This window comes from Phymastichus coffea, unplaced genomic scaffold (assembly GCF_024137745.1).
Source record: "Phymastichus coffea isolate CEN01 unplaced genomic scaffold, Cenicafe_Pcof_1.1 PCOF00114, whole genome shotgun sequence".
Lineage (NCBI taxonomy): Eukaryota > Metazoa > Arthropoda > Insecta > Hymenoptera > Eulophidae > Phymastichus > Phymastichus coffea.
The window spans coordinates 348,253-366,096 of record NW_026706925.1 but is presented as its reverse complement, the minus strand read 5'-3'; the positions used below and the strand labels follow the sequence as shown (position 1 = coordinate 366,096).

At 31.5% G+C, this 17,844-nt stretch overlaps 2 protein-coding genes across 2 annotated transcripts; one reads left to right on the top strand and one right to left on the bottom strand.

The window, feature by feature from the left end:
• Nucleotides 1-3,883: 3,883 nt before the first annotated feature.
• Nucleotides 3,884-5,017, bottom strand: LOC131670724 (uncharacterized). The gene is made up of 4 exons (XM_058946589.1): nucleotides 4,996-5,017; nucleotides 4,444-4,793; nucleotides 4,295-4,358; nucleotides 3,884-4,218 (listed from the first exon to the last, which is right to left on the bottom strand). The coding sequence occupies exons 1-4, from the start codon at nucleotides 5,015-5,017 to the stop codon at nucleotides 3,884-3,886; spliced, it is 771 nt and encodes a 256-aa protein (XP_058802572.1).
• A 246-nt stretch (nucleotides 5,018-5,263) lies between these two features.
• Nucleotides 5,264-6,137, top strand: LOC131670723 (uncharacterized). The gene is made up of 3 exons (XM_058946588.1): nucleotides 5,264-5,372; nucleotides 5,497-5,747; nucleotides 5,844-6,137. Exons 1-3 carry the CDS (start codon nucleotides 5,264-5,266, stop codon nucleotides 6,135-6,137), a joined length of 654 nt encoding a protein of 217 aa, XP_058802571.1.
• Nucleotides 6,138-17,844: the final 11,707 nt, after the last annotated feature.

The window sequence follows — 17,844 nt, the reverse complement described above, 5'->3', positions numbered from 1 at the left end:
GTCTATGCATAATTTTAATGATAAGATGTAAATTGACAAGTAACCAAATATTTTATAAAATATAAATTTATGAACATATATATTGATCAGAAAAAAAAATGTACAGTATACAGTTAGAAATATACATAATCAGAAAATATACGAATATAGTGTTTACGGTATTTATTTAAAAAGTAAATCCAATTATTTATTTATTTAAAATTTTGTTTGCATCTATTTTTTAGACTGAAATTTTCAAGGATCTCCATATGAATACTGTAGTTTCGTGAATTCATTGAAATTACTACACAGTTACCTTTGATTTTCGACTAATGTCTAAATTATGTGTGTAGCATGATACTCCAATTAAATTATATATTTAAGTTTTGTCAACGAAAATAGACTCTTCGTTGGTTTTATATAATAGTTTTCCTCTACAGTTGGATGGTTCGTAATTGCAAGCTCAATTGGACTTATTTTGTCCGTTCGCGAGATATTTCATAACATCTCAACCAAAAAACTTGGGTTATAGATTATTTGTGTCGCTCACAAAAATCTAGATATTTATAAAAAGTTGGGTTAGGTTATATGAAAATTTCTTATATCAAGAAATGTGTTACGAAAAATGCTTGTTGTTCAATTACAAAGGTCAACTGAAAAATTCAGAAATCTTTTCTAGTTGGTTGACTTTGGAGACACTTATGAGCTCAGTGCAATGGCCACCCTTAAGTTTATTCTCGAAATACGCCCTCATCGAAACATTTCGCACGATAAATTATAACCGAGCCTTCCTTTCGCGCCCGTGTGTTTGATATATGTTGGGCATTTCAATGCCGTCTTCATTTGTCGCCCGATCCATTCAGTTGCATGACCGCAGGAGATGCATTTTTTTCTTTCGATAGTTTGATTTATTTTCTTCATTTTTTTTAAAGGATGTTGTATAAAATATGAATTTTTGAGGAGAAATTTTATTCAAAATAGTGACAATTTATATATTGCACTTTGAGACCAAGTTTTTTTTATTTGAACTTTAATTTGAAATTTGAAAAAATTATTGTATATAACTATTAAAGATCAAATTTATAATACGATGAATAATTTTTATGAATGGTTTCATTGAAAAAGTTTATGGATGAGTAATATGATAATGTTTTATGAGGAAAATTGCAATTTCGATATGATACGGAAGTCTTTTTGATGAATGATATATTTTTTCATTTACGTATACACTATATAATCAACATTCGAACATCACTCCCAATTCTTCACAAAGAATCTATGCAAATTACAATTTTTTCTATACATAGCAGTTTTAATAGCTTTTATAAATTAGTTCAACTCAAAATAATATCAAGTTAACTAATAAAATTCTGTATATGCAAATCCCGGAAACATATTCACTATTTAACATGAAATTGCAATTTTTGTAATCCAGCAAAAATATAGGGTCAAAAACAATCATCTATAAGTGTTATAATAGTTGTCTTAAAGTTAATAATATATATGCATAGTCGAGTCTTGAAAAGGAGAAAAAGGAAAGAAAAATGTATTACAGATCTCTCCTTCACGACTCCCTCTTCTGCCCTTTATTTTCGTCATCTCCGCGTGTCCCATAGCTGATTCTTTACGAGTCTTCGAAAATTTATTAGCCCCCGCGTATTGTCGCGCACATTATGGCCTATACTCCTCTCTCTACCTGCGACCACACGCACTCGAAAGTGTAAGTTCATAAACTCCCACGAAAAAAAAGCCTTGCACTCGTCTTTCCCTATTTTTTACGATTTTTTTTTCAACCATTCATTCATCCGCTTGAATTCATTCATTCGAGTCTACTTCACGCGTGCGTTCTTTCCGTAAACTTGAAATCTTGGGAGGGCAATTTTCACGTGGAAACGTGTGAAAATCGATCAATTCTTCTTGCTCTTGTCGAGGTCAATGATATTTTTCTTTCTTTGTTTCCAGCTTTTCCTTTCTTCTCATACATGTATTACCTAATAGCGAGCTAATGATTATTGATATAAACTATTATCATAGTAAATTATCAATATTTCAATATTAGTGTATAATCGATTCCACAAGAAATGCATTAATTCTGTTTAGGCCAATTTTCAAATTGAATGCGTGATGTTAATTATTCGTTCGTATTCGTATATGATATTAATAGAACCTAAAAATTCTTGCGATCCTCATCGAGCATTCTTGTGACATTGCCTTTTCTGCTATTGGATATTCTATTATCGTTCGAAAATAAGTATACTATATTTCCTGGTTCCTTTAGAATTCAATAAATCTAATAATTTTTTATCCTTGTACAGCTTTGAAAACTGTAGCACTGCATAAAAAACTTATTATTTATGAATCTGCTAAATTATTATATTAGTACGATATGATTTTAGACGTATTTTGACTTGTATAATTTTTATTTGAAATTCGAAAGACACTGTAATTTAAAAAAAAATAGAGTATCAAAATCATACGAAGTGAAGATCCAAGTTATTTTCGAGTAAGCAACGCTGCATAAAATAATAAAATTGCAAAATTGAGTTACATATCCTTTAAATTTGTCGAGAGCGCTAATTGGACATTTCAAGAAACAGAGTTAATTTATGCATTTTTCATATGGAATTGACAATATATGAACATTTCATATATTTTTTTTACACATTTGGCGTATTATCGCTCAAAAGAAATTAATAACGTCAATGAAAAATTATTTATAAAAACATATAAGAAAAATGTTCACATGAAAGTAATTTAATTAATTTCAAAAATAAAGTATGCGATTAGTGAACTAGTAAAAAACATAAATTGTTTCCTTATTTTTTGAAATTTGAAATGAATACATGAAATTTCACAACTGTTGCTTATGTATTTTGCTTTCAATTTCCTTTTGCACACCTTAAAAGACAAATTATCAAGTAATCTTGACAAGTATTACGTATCAAATAAGATATGCTTAATACTAGAATTAAAATTATAGTTCGAAATTGAATGAAGACGTCATAAAATATTTAAAACGTAACGGTTTTTTATGTATGAATAGCTTATTCGGTATCCTCGGCAAAATTCTCGGATGATCTGATTTATGCAAAGTCAGCATTCCAATAACGACTTTTAACACATAGAATTGGATTCCATTTTCGAATAATCCCAGAAATTCTTAAATTTTCAAAAAGGCCATAGAATGAAAAAATTTAACTATCGAGAGATCATTAATCGTTCTATGCTAAAGAACAGAAGCATAGTAATATTTTAGAATAGCCACCGTTTTAGTGTCATCGTTCAAACTCTGTATCCTATTACGACTGTTTAGGCCATTGATAGATTTTTGGCGTGGCTGTTATAGTACATAACCAAATTATGTTGAATCTCTACTAATCCTAGGTAGAATAACTGCGCTATAAAATCTAAGCTAAAAGGCGTGAAAGTAAATATTTTACAATTCATTAAATGATTAATTTGTTGTTGGCAACCATTAGTAAAATAACTATTTGTATTATAATGATATCAAAACTTTTCCAATAAATTTAAGCATTAATATAAAAAAAGAAAGTGAATCAGATTAATTTAGTGATTTAACAATATAGAAAAAAAGCCATACATGAATGCAACATATGGAATCGGTGACTGAAGTCTAAAGAAAGATCACGGAAAATGACAGAGGTTGAACATTTCAAAACCATAATGGACTGTCTGAACCGGGCGGGTTGGTGTCCTGATGGCTTTTGAGAAGGACAAGGCGTTTTTATAAATGAAAACTCTTCGGTCCGATACAAAATCGCTGTTCACGACAAATTGTAAAAAAACGTCATCGCATTTTCAATTTCATGCGGGATCTGCTTTCCATTTTTTCTTTCATTAATTTTTGCTGTATACATACAAGTTTTATATAATTAGTTAATAATTAATTACGACATCTATAATCATCCTTCTTCTTCATGCCTTTTCCATTTCTACTGCATTTCTTTGCATTTTTACCACATTGCTTGCCATTCTTACCACCTTGCTTTCCACTCTTGCCTCCGTTGACATTTGATTCGCTGTACTCAGTAGTTTCATCAGCGGATGTTGCTGTAAGCTTAGATTTTGGCGGTGGTTTTGGTGTATGCAATTCTACTTCCAAGTTACGCTTGTTGCCGTTTTCGGGCATGTCGTTCTTTTTCTTCACGCGTAAGAGGTAAATATCTTCACAGCCCTCGGTTATGTGATCAGTATAAATTTCTTGAGATATCGGTCCACCTTTTTTATTAATAGAAATAAGAAAAGTTATTACTGTATGAACGATAGTAACAGTATTTTGAATTTATTTGTCTACCTAGATGAGGGTAAACGGTGATCTTGCGACAATGATTATCTGGTTCTGTGTTACACCGATTGATCTGAATTAAAAGCAATGAAAAGTGAATTTATTCAATATCATTATAACGAATGCAAAAAAATGATGTCGCTGTATCGAAATTTTACTTTGTATGCGATTGCCTGCGGTTTGTAATTCGGATCACTTTTTTTATTCAAATGCGTCTTGGAATGAACTCTAAACAATATCTGATTATTATCGCCACCATTAACAATCCTTGGCCCCTTAGTACTTGTTGGCCTTTTGATTTCAATAACGTCGCAATCGCACGGAGGCTCCCAAGTGCTTTTACGTTTACGCTTGGATTTGTCCTTTTCCATGCGTATGATTAGCTGGTTGCCTATCATTTCGGCACCAACTTCGTGGAAATATTTGCTATCTGACTTGGGACGTAGTGTTGGTGGACATGCTTCAGCAAGAACCGACATCGGTGGGCAACAGCAGTGATCGGAAAGATCTGGTCATTATTAAATTGCGAAACATATTTAGATATAGTATGATGCTTCGTATGCTTCGTACGCGTAGCGGGCAATATAGATTTTTAAATTAGAAATTTTTTTTTTTATTTTGGATTGTCAAAGATTAGGTTAAATAGTAAGAATCGCTTTATACAAACGATTACGTTAACTTAAAAATTTTATTCGCCTTTTTACGCCTACCTGGTTTTAAACAAACAGCCATAGTTAGTGAAAAGTTTTTTTTATTTTATGTTTTTAAAAATTTTTTTTCTAATTTGCTTATTGATTTCGGTTACTTAAATTTTTGTTATATTGACGATTAGAATCGATACAATCGATCTTCAGATACAACTTCACACGAACAAAAATAAATAAACAGACATATTTTTCGGATTACAAAATTTTTATTTTTGGCTTGCAAACAGTATCAAAATAAATTTAACATATTTTGTTGAAATAAAAGTTTAATATGATATCATCTGCTTTTCAATGTGGTTGTCCAGAACGTGGCAATCAAGCTCCATATCTCATTCCACATTCCGTTAATTTAAACTCATGTACGTCGCTCGCTGAAATAGGTACATTTGCATCTGTTTGCTGTTTTATTTCCTTTGTAATTTCATGAAAGTCTTGGCGAATTATAAAAAAATTGCAGGAGTAAAAAATACTCTATCCGTAGGTTAAATGTTGATTTTTTTTAAGAATCTGGTGAACATCATCATGACGATACTTGTGGCTGTGGATCAGATGCCGGGGAAGAAATGCAAGAAAAAAGTCGGGTACTTTCTGAAATTGCAGCGAAGGGCTTACCGTATAAGGAAATAGAGGCAGTTATTAATAACAATCGTGTTGTAGTAAGACTACAGACTGAAAAGCCTAGCAAATTCGACCCTCCTTGCGAATGCATCGAGCCACAAGTTGTTAAGTCAGAAACGGCGAATTCAATAAGTAAAGTATGCATTTTTTGCAATTATCAACATTATATTTGGTCAAAAAATAATGTTAGTACATTCGTTTACGTGATTTCAAGTAAAAATATATAATTTCAGGGTGGAAACGAAATTGTCTTTCAGAAGACTAAAGAGCATTGTCGAACCATTAACGTGTATCCACATCCAGATCCAAAAACTACTGAATCAGGCAAAGGTGACAAATTAGATAAAAAAGATTCCAAGAAGACTGCTGATCAGGGAGCCAACATTAATTTCCCGACCGTTAATCCAGAAGAAAATCCAAATATCTTTGTTTTAAAGATAAAAAGGAAGTGTGAGAATGGTGATAAAAAACACAATTTTGATCTTGAGTTTCGTGCACCGAGACCGTGGCGTCAACAACCGAAATAGAATTCAAAGATTGTTTTTGGTCAATCGTAAACTTAATAAAAATAGTAAATTTGTAGAAAATTGAAACATGTTAAATTTATTAACTTTCCTATAAATGAGTACTGAATAACATTACAAGATAAACAGAAAATTAATTAGTCAAAAAATATAATTATTTTTATATTATTAAGTATTAAAAATTAATTCAAATTTTAAAAGATTACGTAATTTTTTTTCTTATGTAATCGACTACTGGGCGATACAAAGTGATCGCTATTTCGTTTGAATCATTACCCGAAGAATGATGAGAAAAAAAATCAGTAGCATTCAAGCCAACAAAGCATTTCGAAAATGGGAAAACACAGCCGTAAAAATTAAGAAAACGATAGCATATAGCCGTCAATTTGGGTGGTATTGTTTAGGGCCTCGTGAGTGTATGAGAATCGATTATTCCGCAACAGGTGTTAAGGGCCTCAATGCGAAAGTCTGCGGTCGAAGTTATTTTGTTCTTTGGGACTTCGCCCTCGAGAAAGTGGAAGAGAGAAAAGAAGTTGCCACCGTATTCTCTAAATAATGAGACAAGGGGCAGTCATAAAATTCGTATAGTAAAAGTTCTCACCTTTTTAGTCCGGAGACTAAGAATTTTCTGTGTTAAATAATAGGTTCAAAAGAAAAAAGGGGTTTTTATGTATTTTAAGCCGCTAAATCCGAATATATTAGTCCTTTTTTTTTAATTCTAGATTTTTTTAAATCGTAATTATTTAAATGAATTATGAATAAATTATTTTTTCCAATGGGACACACTTTCTTTTTATATAATTTTATTTATTTTGCGAAGAAAAGATTTCTTGTCGTGTTTTTGTAAATTGTGAATTCAAAAAGTTATGAATTTATAAATGTCTTAAATTTGACACATTTGTCATGAACTTTGAATGTCAATCACTTTTTATCTATTAAATTTTTTTTTTTTTAATTGAACCACATACTTTTTTTTCAAGAATCTAAAGTTCAGTTTATGCTTTATATTTTCAAATCAGGGTTATTAAATTGCTTCATGCTTTTACCCCATATAAACCAGTTCTTACAATGAACTCACATAACTAACTTTTAAGTATTGTGATATATATAGCCGAAAAAGACGCTCACTTTTAATTGCAGCAACTTGAACTTATAAAATATAGACTGAACTTTAAAGATGATCAAATTGCAGATTAATTCGTAAAGAATACGCAAGCAGTTTAATTTTGAATAAATATTTAATAGATAAAATAAGTTATTATTTGTAATTTGTAAAATCAATATCTACCGAGTAAATATTTGTAAATGCATTATAAAATATTCTGAATACAAGTTCAGAACTCACTGCTCTTGGACACTCAAAAATTTCCCAAGACACTACAGTAGCTAGAAATAAGGACATCTAAATCGCCTTCAAATAAAAATAGTCCGAAAGTTCCTCGAAACTGTTCTCAAAGGAAAAAGAATCTTGCAATGCTAAAACGTCTCCAACTTTCTCACGCGTCGTTTTTATATACATGCAGGTGAGTTTCCTCATTGAATTTGTCTATTTTCGACAGGCACCCGCCTACTACGAGCCCACTTTTCGGACAAAAGATGCCGCGCGCTGCGCATGCCGATGCCGTGCGACTTCTGACTTAACTTCGGACAATGCAAGGTGCACGCGAGGGAGTCACGGAAAATTTTTCGAGATTACCGCAGGGGGTGGGCAACTGATCTGCTTTCAATTTTGTATACTGAAGGGATCACTATTTTTGTCGTAAAAGGCAAGTGCCACAATTCGAATGATCATCGTAGAAATATAAAATCCCTTAAGATAAGTAGTTTTTTAAAATAATTTAACTTACGTGTTTTACGTATGACGGAATAAATTATTATATAATTTAATCGAGTTCAAGTGACCTGAACGAAGCAGTAATGTTGAACTTAATAAACCTCTATTTTACTTGTCAACTTGACATAAGATCTAATTAATTATTAACATACCTTAAGCTTTATCATGTAGCAATATATTATTAAATAAATTTATCAACTGGATAAACATTGTTGAAAAATAAATTGTTTGAGGAAAAAAATTAAGAATAACGTGATTTTAATTTAATAAGTACGAAGGAATTGTTGTGAGTAATGATACAGATGGAAGTAAGAGGTTTATCGGTGTCAAATCATTATAACAGTTGCTAAAACAATTGCTGTAACAAGTTTCTTACAGGTCTTTGAAAACAAATAGATCATAGTCTTAATAAACCAGGGATTATTTTAGGAACTTCTTGTGTTTGATAATGCCATCCCAAACGAACAGCTAGTCTTTGTAGAAATAAAGATTTGTCTTTTCTCTACTGCAGTAACAATTAATAGTATAACTTAATATTATATTATTATAGTTCGATAATTGTTATTGTTAATTTTTCGCAGTTATTCTACAATAAATATTTGTATACGGATGTACTATGTTAAAGAATGATGTGAAATCCAATTCAGAATCCGTAAAGCCTGAACAAAGCTAAATAACAAAAAATAAAATAATCGGTATTCAAAAAGTGTTTCCGAATGTTATTTTTGCGCTAATAGTCACAAAATTCAAATTATTTTTCTAGTAAAAACTACTTTACTTGTATTCACTTGATAAAGATCATAATAAATGCAAGATGGTTTTCGCATATAGATTAGTAACGAATGTTAGAAGTTTTCTTACATTTTATCTATATGTTACAAAATACTTACGTAATGTGCTAAATAAATACTGACGTTTACTAAGATAGAACGTAAAACACTTGTTCAATCAAAAGATTCGAAGTAGATAATCATTGACGTACTATAGACATTGAAAATTAAGGTTGAAAAACTTCAATTATTACTGAATTCTCTGAAACTGATAATTATCATCAAATATGGTATTACTTTATTTTATAATATATTTTCTTAACATTTGTGTAATCTTACTTTTTTCGCTCTAATCTCCATAAAACCAAAAATTCGTATTCGGTAATTTTTAAGTCATATAATTTTTTATTTTTTTCACCTTGAGCTTTAGTATTCAAACGGCATGTGACAAGTCACCAAAGTTGATTGTAATTAGTATAAACCTTTCATCAAATGATTATTATTAACTAAGATGAATAAATTAATTACTATGTTATATGCCTGACGATCATTTTCTTTTCAATCCAGAATCATTTTCATCGATATTTTCTCTCCAATTCAATATATATATGCATTCCCCCCTGAAAATTAATTTATGAATTTCTTACACAATTCGTACGTATGCACGTACAAAGATCAAACAAAATGCATAATATATACTTCGTACACAATACGTACATATTTCGTACACATATTTCGGAATAAATATGTACAAAGTATGTACGTATTGTATACGAATAATGTACGTATTTTGTATGTATTTTGTTCGATCTTCATACGTGCATTTGCACGAATTATGTAAGTAATTCATAAATTAAATTTCAGGGGGGTTGCTTTAAGCCACAATCAGAAATTACAATGGTCAATCGCCGAAACTGCAAATTTCATCAATTGATTTATTCCATAATTACAAAACTTTAGTGCAATAAATCCAGCTACTTTCGAACAAAAGACGATTTAGAAATCGAACGTAATCAAGCTCTGCACTGAAAATGTCCATAAATCTTCAAAACGCGGGGAAGGTTTTCAAAAATCAGGACACGTACGCGACCCGTCGACACCGACATTGTCGCAACACAACATTGCGAGCCTATATCGTGAACGCTGCCCTTTGTTAAGCTTGGGAGGGCTCGTTTGTCTAGTTTTCGTCCCTTCCGTTATACGTTTAGCAGACATTTAGGAAGAAGTGATCTTATTTATGTGCACCGCGGGTGCTGATGTATCTATTTTTCAGTCCGAGATGCGTGCATTTTTACGAGTTTTCTTCCGTTTCGCACAGTTTTTCAAAGTGTCTGGAAAGAGGAATTCCGGAAGACCTGAACATTTTCATTTTGTTAAAGATATAGATGTATCTAACTACGGGGGACTTTTATGCTAGTCTTTGTCATGAGAAATGTTTTTTCTTAAATAACATTATCATTCGAATGGTACATTGAAAAATGAATAACACAATATTAATGATTTTTCCTTGACATGAATATCACCTAGAAAACCTTTTTTTTATTTAATGTGGGGCGGAATAATTTTCTATAAGTATTAACTGAAGTGATGTTTAATGACAGGAAAACGTAGGAACATGGGAGAAAAAAAATGAAAAAAATTATTTCTTGAAAACATTGAATCTGGCTTATAGATAAAAAAGCAGCTTCCTCGAAAATCGAATTTATCTCCAATGAGTTTCCATCGATCCGTAAAAATATCTGTCCCGTAAGATATAGATTTATTCAATCATTCAACATTAAAGAGCCCTGACCATCATTACTCGCATATTGTACCATCCTTTCAATAAAAAAAGACCTCTGCGAGATAACCGATGGAGAATTCCCAATGATCACATGATCGTCCCTCAGTCGCATCAACCAAAAATGACTTCCTCTCACCCCCCGAGTATATATAGAGAAAAGCTATATTTTTCTTGAACGGCGCGAGCCCAGCGTGTGCCCATTAGTGAATGGACCCGGTAGCAATTGTAAAGCAGACGATACTCGCGTCATCGGGGAGTACGAGGTGAAAAGTCGCGAGATGCCTCATCAGTTGACATAAAGGCCATTATTAAACGTTAACAATGGCTTTCTCCGAGTATAGATTCTATTTTTTGCTTACGTATCGTTCGCTAAATTGAGATATTGATGTATCACTTTTCTGATATGCAATTCTTCATAAATCTCAAGTGTGTAGACTGAAAAGGCATATTTATATGGAAATATGACAACAAGAAAAAAAAGGATCGATGAATTCTTTAAAAAGTAATTCGCTCAATGTAACATTTTTTTCTGAAAAATGAATAATTGTATTCTTTAAATTTAGTTTCTATTTTCAAGATAATTGCACTGAAATAAAAAAATTTAAGTTACATTTTCACGTTTTAAAATTATTTGTTAATGAAAAATGAACTAGATTGAGTTTTTAAATTTTTTTTCTTTCACACTCGAAAGAAATAATACTACCGATTTGCAGTAACAATATCGCTGAAAAGAGAATGAAAAATCGATTTTCACATCCTCCCGTAAAAAGAGACTTTTATTACAGTATTTCCCGTTGCATTCTGCTAGAAAACATCGCCCACGATCGACCACCTCCATAAGCTCAGTCTAGAAGTCAGCCAGCGGTCACTTCCTTGGTCACCCTTATCCTAAATGAAAAATATTTCATATGGCACGAGCGTAGGCACACTTCTCGACGTATAAGAACCCAAGAATCATCGTCTTCAAATCTAAGAATCACGTCATCCGGTTGTCTAATATCAGTAGCACTCTTAGCAGATAAATATATTTTTTTTTCTATCGAGAACACCCGTGGCGCGTGCACGCCTAAACGCCTTTTAAATGTCGACGGGCCCACCCGTCGGGTCCCCGATGTTTTCCTTCGTCGTCTTTGACTTTCGGTATCGAGCTTTGTTGTAATGTTTGGATGCGAGCCTGCGATTTTCTTCGTCTTCTTTTTGTTCAATTTTGACGCCTGTCGGGGGATTAAGAAAAATTTTTTTGTATGAAAACGTAACTGCAATGAGTAGGTAGTTCCGTTTCTCACTGAGGTGCTCAGACATTTGGGTATATCGGCAAAGATCTTTTTGGTTAAATATAAGAAGCGTGAATGATAATTATTTTGACAATAACATGGAAATTACATCAAAATCACACTTCATTTTTCTTAGAAATAATTTTTTTTTTGAATGATGATCGTCAAAGCATGTCACCACAGTTATTTTAATTAAGAATAATCCGTTACAAAAAATTAATTGTCAACTCGCTTTGATTGATTTTCATATGAACAACTATTTGAGAGAGTTTTTTAAATATTTTAAAGTTTAATTTACACATTCATGTAAAAAACATAAATTTTAAGCCCGAGCAAAATTTTTTTCAATGTTTCAAACTCGTTATATAATTTTGACTCAAAAACTATTTTGTTTTTGAACCGATAATCCTCATTTTTTATCATGGATTTGGAATCTACAAAAAATTCTACGTTCAGATTTAAGGTATCATATGTGGGATCCACTTGACCTTTTAAAGTTATATGAAGAATAATCATTCTCTTTATTTTTCTCACCCAGTTAACCTAACTACAATAAGTTTCATAATTCAATAAAATAAAAATGCCTTTACTTACGGTGCTTATTATAAATAATAAAGAAACATGATTTTACTTATGACTTTATTTTTTTAATGACTTTCTTTGAAAACATTTTCATTATTTATGTTTTCCGAATGTATAAATGGCGCCTGTAACCGAAATGATATTTGCTGAAACTTACCGGAGTTAGGTTTACTGGGTGAAAAATTGAAGAATGATTGACCTTCATATAACTTTAACGAGTCAAATGGATCCCACACGTGATACTTTATCTGAACGTAGAATTTTGCCGTAGATGACAAATTTATAATGACAATTTTGCATGATTTTATTATACACACAAATTATTGTGTACAGTAACAGTGTAAAAATTGATACACGTTGATTTTTACCATGTTATTGTATATAATAGTTTACATGAACAATAAAACCGTGCACAATTGTCTGCACGCCGAAAGGGATAACGTTGAGAATGAATATCTCATACACACAATAAGGATACATTAATTATCACTAAAAAATTGTTAGTTATAAAATTTGTAAAGGATACTATTTATATATGATAATAATATTTAAAAAATTGAAAAAACAATCTAATGGTTGGATTATAAGTGGATTTAAATATTTCTAGTTACTTATTATTGAATGAAATTTACCTTTACTTACAATTGATATTTTGCTTTGATTATTGCATGAGATTTTATTAAATGTCAGTTATCATAAGCCTATCATGTTATACTGAAAAATAATGCACATGTCAATGAAAGCAAAATATAAATTTTAAATGAATAGAAGTGAATTTGTTTAAATAAGTAATTTTTAATATTGATAATCGCCAATAGTCTGTATTTATGGTTCTATTTAAAATCCAACAATTAGATTGATTTTGATTTTGTAAACTCAGGAAGCAGAGTGACATTCTGCGTTGGTGTCTTAGGAGAGAGAGAGAGAGAGTGTTCCGGTTAGTTGTGTATAGCGTAGAACGAAACGTTTTTGAACTAGCGTTCAATTTAGACCTTTCTCACAAACAAAGCACGCGTCGGTGATAATGCTATAAACACATATTTTTAATATTCGTTGTCAGTGCGTGCCCATAACTAAATATCGTTTTCATTTGTCCCTTTCTTCTTATCGCGATTTATACTCGATGCTCATGTAACCCCAGACCTTTCAAACCCGATTTAATCATACAACTACGCGGTCAAGTCTACCTGACGCTTAAAAAGTAAAAAAAAATATAAAATTTGCTTAAATAAAGGCCACTTGGTTATAGTTAATTAAATTATCATAATTTACGTTTATAGTTATTTTATAGTTATGTTATTCAAAAAATAAAATACTTGTGCTTTTCAATCTTAATTTACAATTACTACCGATGTAAATAAATAATTACGACATTAACTTACAAAAAGTAATATGTAAACGAAGCAATATGAAATGTCGATGTAAATCTGAATATACTCGTATTATGTAATTCACAAATATATAAGAGTATTTTGAACGGTGGGCGCCGACGCGAGTCGAGATTTACAAGTTTATGGCAACTAATTGAAAAGGGAAATCCCTGTAGTCTTGTAGGCTCATGAGATTGTTAGCGTCAAGTTGAGAAAAATATGCCATTACTTCCACGTCTAGATCGTAGAAGGGAAAGAGGAAAGGAAGAAGTAAGGGTTTCGAATTTTGGACTAGGGCGTCAGTCTGAATGCTTTTGACTGTCAGTAAGATAAATCATCGGTAGAAATTTGTGTAAAGCACGCCTTCAATTACCAGAGCCGTCCATGGAACTCGTAGAATTTATGTTGCTTTTTACTTAAGGGCTTGTAAAATCGTCGTTTTATTAATTTTATTCGTTTCTTTTACTTTAAAATCGAAATAGTTTGTATTTTAGTTTATTTATTTATGCGTTATTCATTGTGTTTATGTCATTAGCGTAGTTTCTAATACTTTATATTCACGTTAACTTTTCTCTCAGGTTGGTTAAATTGCGTTGATAAATGTTTGTATGATAATGCATAAATTTTGTACGCATTTTGTTATTTACACCTCTCTTTATTAAGAACAGAGAGACAGAGAGAGATAGAGAGAGAGAGAGAGCTTCTGATAGCAATTTATATCAAATTTTCATTGACCAAAATACGAGCCCCATCACAATGGTTTTTCAATGATGCACGTCATATCGTAAAAGGGAAAGTGGAAGAGACGTTGGTAAGAGTGGGTGGGAATGAAATGTAGGAACACTTCTTATTTATGTGGTCACATTTTCATCTGGGGATGATCGGGACGATTTATTAATAATGATTATTAATAAATCGTCCACTTTCAACGGCCTTTATGTTAGACACTCAAGATGCACCAGTAGCGATACGGCTTATATATCAATCCAGCCACTCTCATAAATAGCTTTGACAGGACGCCCCATCTGAATGCAGCATTATTGCACGAAGACGGCACGTCTCAGATGTTTTCCTTTACGACAGATAAATAATAAGTTAGAATGCTTATAATTTAAAATACAAATACATACTAATGAAGTGATTAAAATTTTTGAACCGATAGCGAATAGCGAATTTGAAATCCATGAAGGATGTAGGTAGAACAAACAAACCAAAACTTGAACCTGTTTTTCATAAATGCTTTATTAACTGTTTATATACAAGGTTTATTTAGCAGAATACAAAGTAAAAACAAAAAAGAAAACAAAATTAATTTTCTATAAAATACATACGTATATTTTAGAACTATTACATTGTGGTTAATCACAAAATTATTGTTAGATTTTTTCAGAAACTTATACATTATACGCATTACCCGCATACTAGATATACGAGTACTTAAATAACATTTTATGTCTAAAAATGGTATCATTCGATTTTCCAAGCAATTTGTACAAGATCTTTCATTGTATTACAAATAGAGGATATTGCCATGCCTTCAGTCCAAAAACCTTAGTCCTATATTCATCATTGGTATCGTTTATCATTTTTATTTTATACAAATTTTTATATTTTTTATAATAATTTTATTGGATTTATTTTGGGTTATTATTATTGCTACAGCATTTGCATACTATGAGACAATAAAGTTTCTGTTTCATTTAGAATTGGAACTTTATTACAGCGGATGAATTTCAAAAAATTATAGCCAACCGCAAGATACTTTGAATAGAGAAAGAGTGCCATCGGAAAAAAGGTTCATATCATAGCGGTACAGTAAGAGGCCGAATAACCACAACAACGTGTTACACAAAAAATCCTAGTGAACGGTTGTCCAACAAAACCAAGTTTGCTCACAGCATGGTAATTTTTATAAAGTTGATCATTTCCGCACAACATTTGATAAAAGGAAACAAATTAAAGGTAAGGAAATAATAGATTTATTTTAAGCAATAAGTCCTTTACGTGTTCATGAAGTTATTTTTGGAAGGTAAGAAGCTGTATTGTAATTATCAGATCAATTAATGTCTGAATAATGAAAACGATGAAGAAAAAAGGCGAAAATCTCATATAAAATTCATATTTAGTTGTTAATTATTCATAACTTACTGCCTTATAATTATATAATTCCTTATATAATTATATAATAATAATTATATATTCCTTATATAATAGCCTTATATAATTCATTAGCCATAGCCGATGAAACGTTATACCTTTCAATTCACTGAGTATGTCGAAGATGCAATAAGAAAATAAAGAAAGTTCAGTATCTGCATAGTGGACCGCCCTATTTGTGGGCGTTAGGTGCCATAAAAGTCCCTTCTTCAGAAATATAGTTGACAAAGTATTCTACAGACGTATCGTAAATCCCTTGACGAAATGACTTACTACCTGTAGCCACATGCTTTTAAATGCGGCGCTATGAAGAGTTAATGTTCGAGGCTTACACAAAGTAGGCGGTCTTTTAATCCTCGTGCGTGGCGGGCTGCTGCTGACTCCTAGAAACCAGCGAGTCATCGATCGATGTAATCTCCAGATTACCGCCATTAGTCGCCCATAGGACACACGCTCTACGCCTTTCCCAACTTACTTTCTCTCGCTCGTGCTCAGGGGACTGGTTCTATAGTCCGAGCGAACGACTGCGCTTAACTTTCAAAGAGGAGTGATGTTATACTATACACACTTCTCTGTCGGAAGGACAGAGTCGGAAGGACAGAGTCGGCTTGTTATTTTTTCTCTTTTTTCTTTTTGCTGGAAGAGATTTCCGATCAATTTATTGATTCCAAAAATTTGCTCTTTAAAAAATTTTAAATTTATAAAATTTAAGTTCGTAATATTATTAGGAAATTTATTATTCGTTTTAAAAAAAACCATTGTGTAATTATTGGTTTTTTGTTTTCGAAGCTTTCTACGCGAAGGGAATGTATCTACTGGTTTCTACGCATTTAGCGTAGCAGAAAACTTCATATTTCAAAAATAGAAATTGAATTAAAAGTCTGAATTAAGGTATCGGAAAAAATCGTATATTTTTGCTGATTTTGAAAAGGAAAGGAATTGGTATTTTACTTTATTTTTATGTACGTCAGCTTATATCTTTAGAATAATTCAATCATTGTAAATGGGGGTTGAATTATTTAAAAGAATATACATATATAAAGCATAATTACAAAAAATGAATTTAAAGTCGGTTTTATTAAAATAAAAATATTTTTTATATTTTCTTTCTCTCAACATACAACTTTTTAAATTTAGCCAATCAACAGCATTTACTAGGTTTTCTATATCGCTCCATTTATATCACCTAAATAGATAATTTCTGAGTTCAATATTTCTCGTAAAATTACTTAGATTCACATTTTTAAGACTGCAAAATAAAATCAAAATAATTCATATCATCAACACTGCTTTTTACAGTGAATAATTTATCTCATCATCTGCAAAGTCTTAATATCTGATACTAGTTCTTCACTTCAATACAATGAAAACGGCAATGAAATGAAAGCTATGAAAACTTATGAATACATGCCTGTGCAATAAAAATGCCTGAAAAATAAAAAATTTTAAAAATTTCCTATATCTTTTGTCATCTTCACAAGTTGGCGTACAATTCCTATGTAAAATTGCCATCCATTCAACGCATAATCCAAGTGCAACATCTTCCTGGTGTAAAGTTGTTCATCTCGTCACAAGGCTTTAAGCGTATCTACGAGTATAGTAACTGTCTACACAGTGGGGGTTCATGAACTCTCACACTTTGGGGAACGCCGCTTTCGATGCTTTTGTACACGTTTGTACACAGCACCTTTTTGCCGATTATGTATCTAGCTGTAATACTTAAAATCAGCCTAGAATAACTTATTATATTGCTCGGCTAAATATTAAAATATTTGGTGTGAGATTATTAATCTTGTCAGAGTATAGTAATCGCCCTTTTTCAACTGTCCGGTTTTATACAGGGCGTCGTAGTATAAAAATGTTTAATTTTATAGGTGTTGTTGTTTGAAGTGGTCATTGACTGTAACTTTATGAAAGAACCTAATTAAAAGCGAAGATGT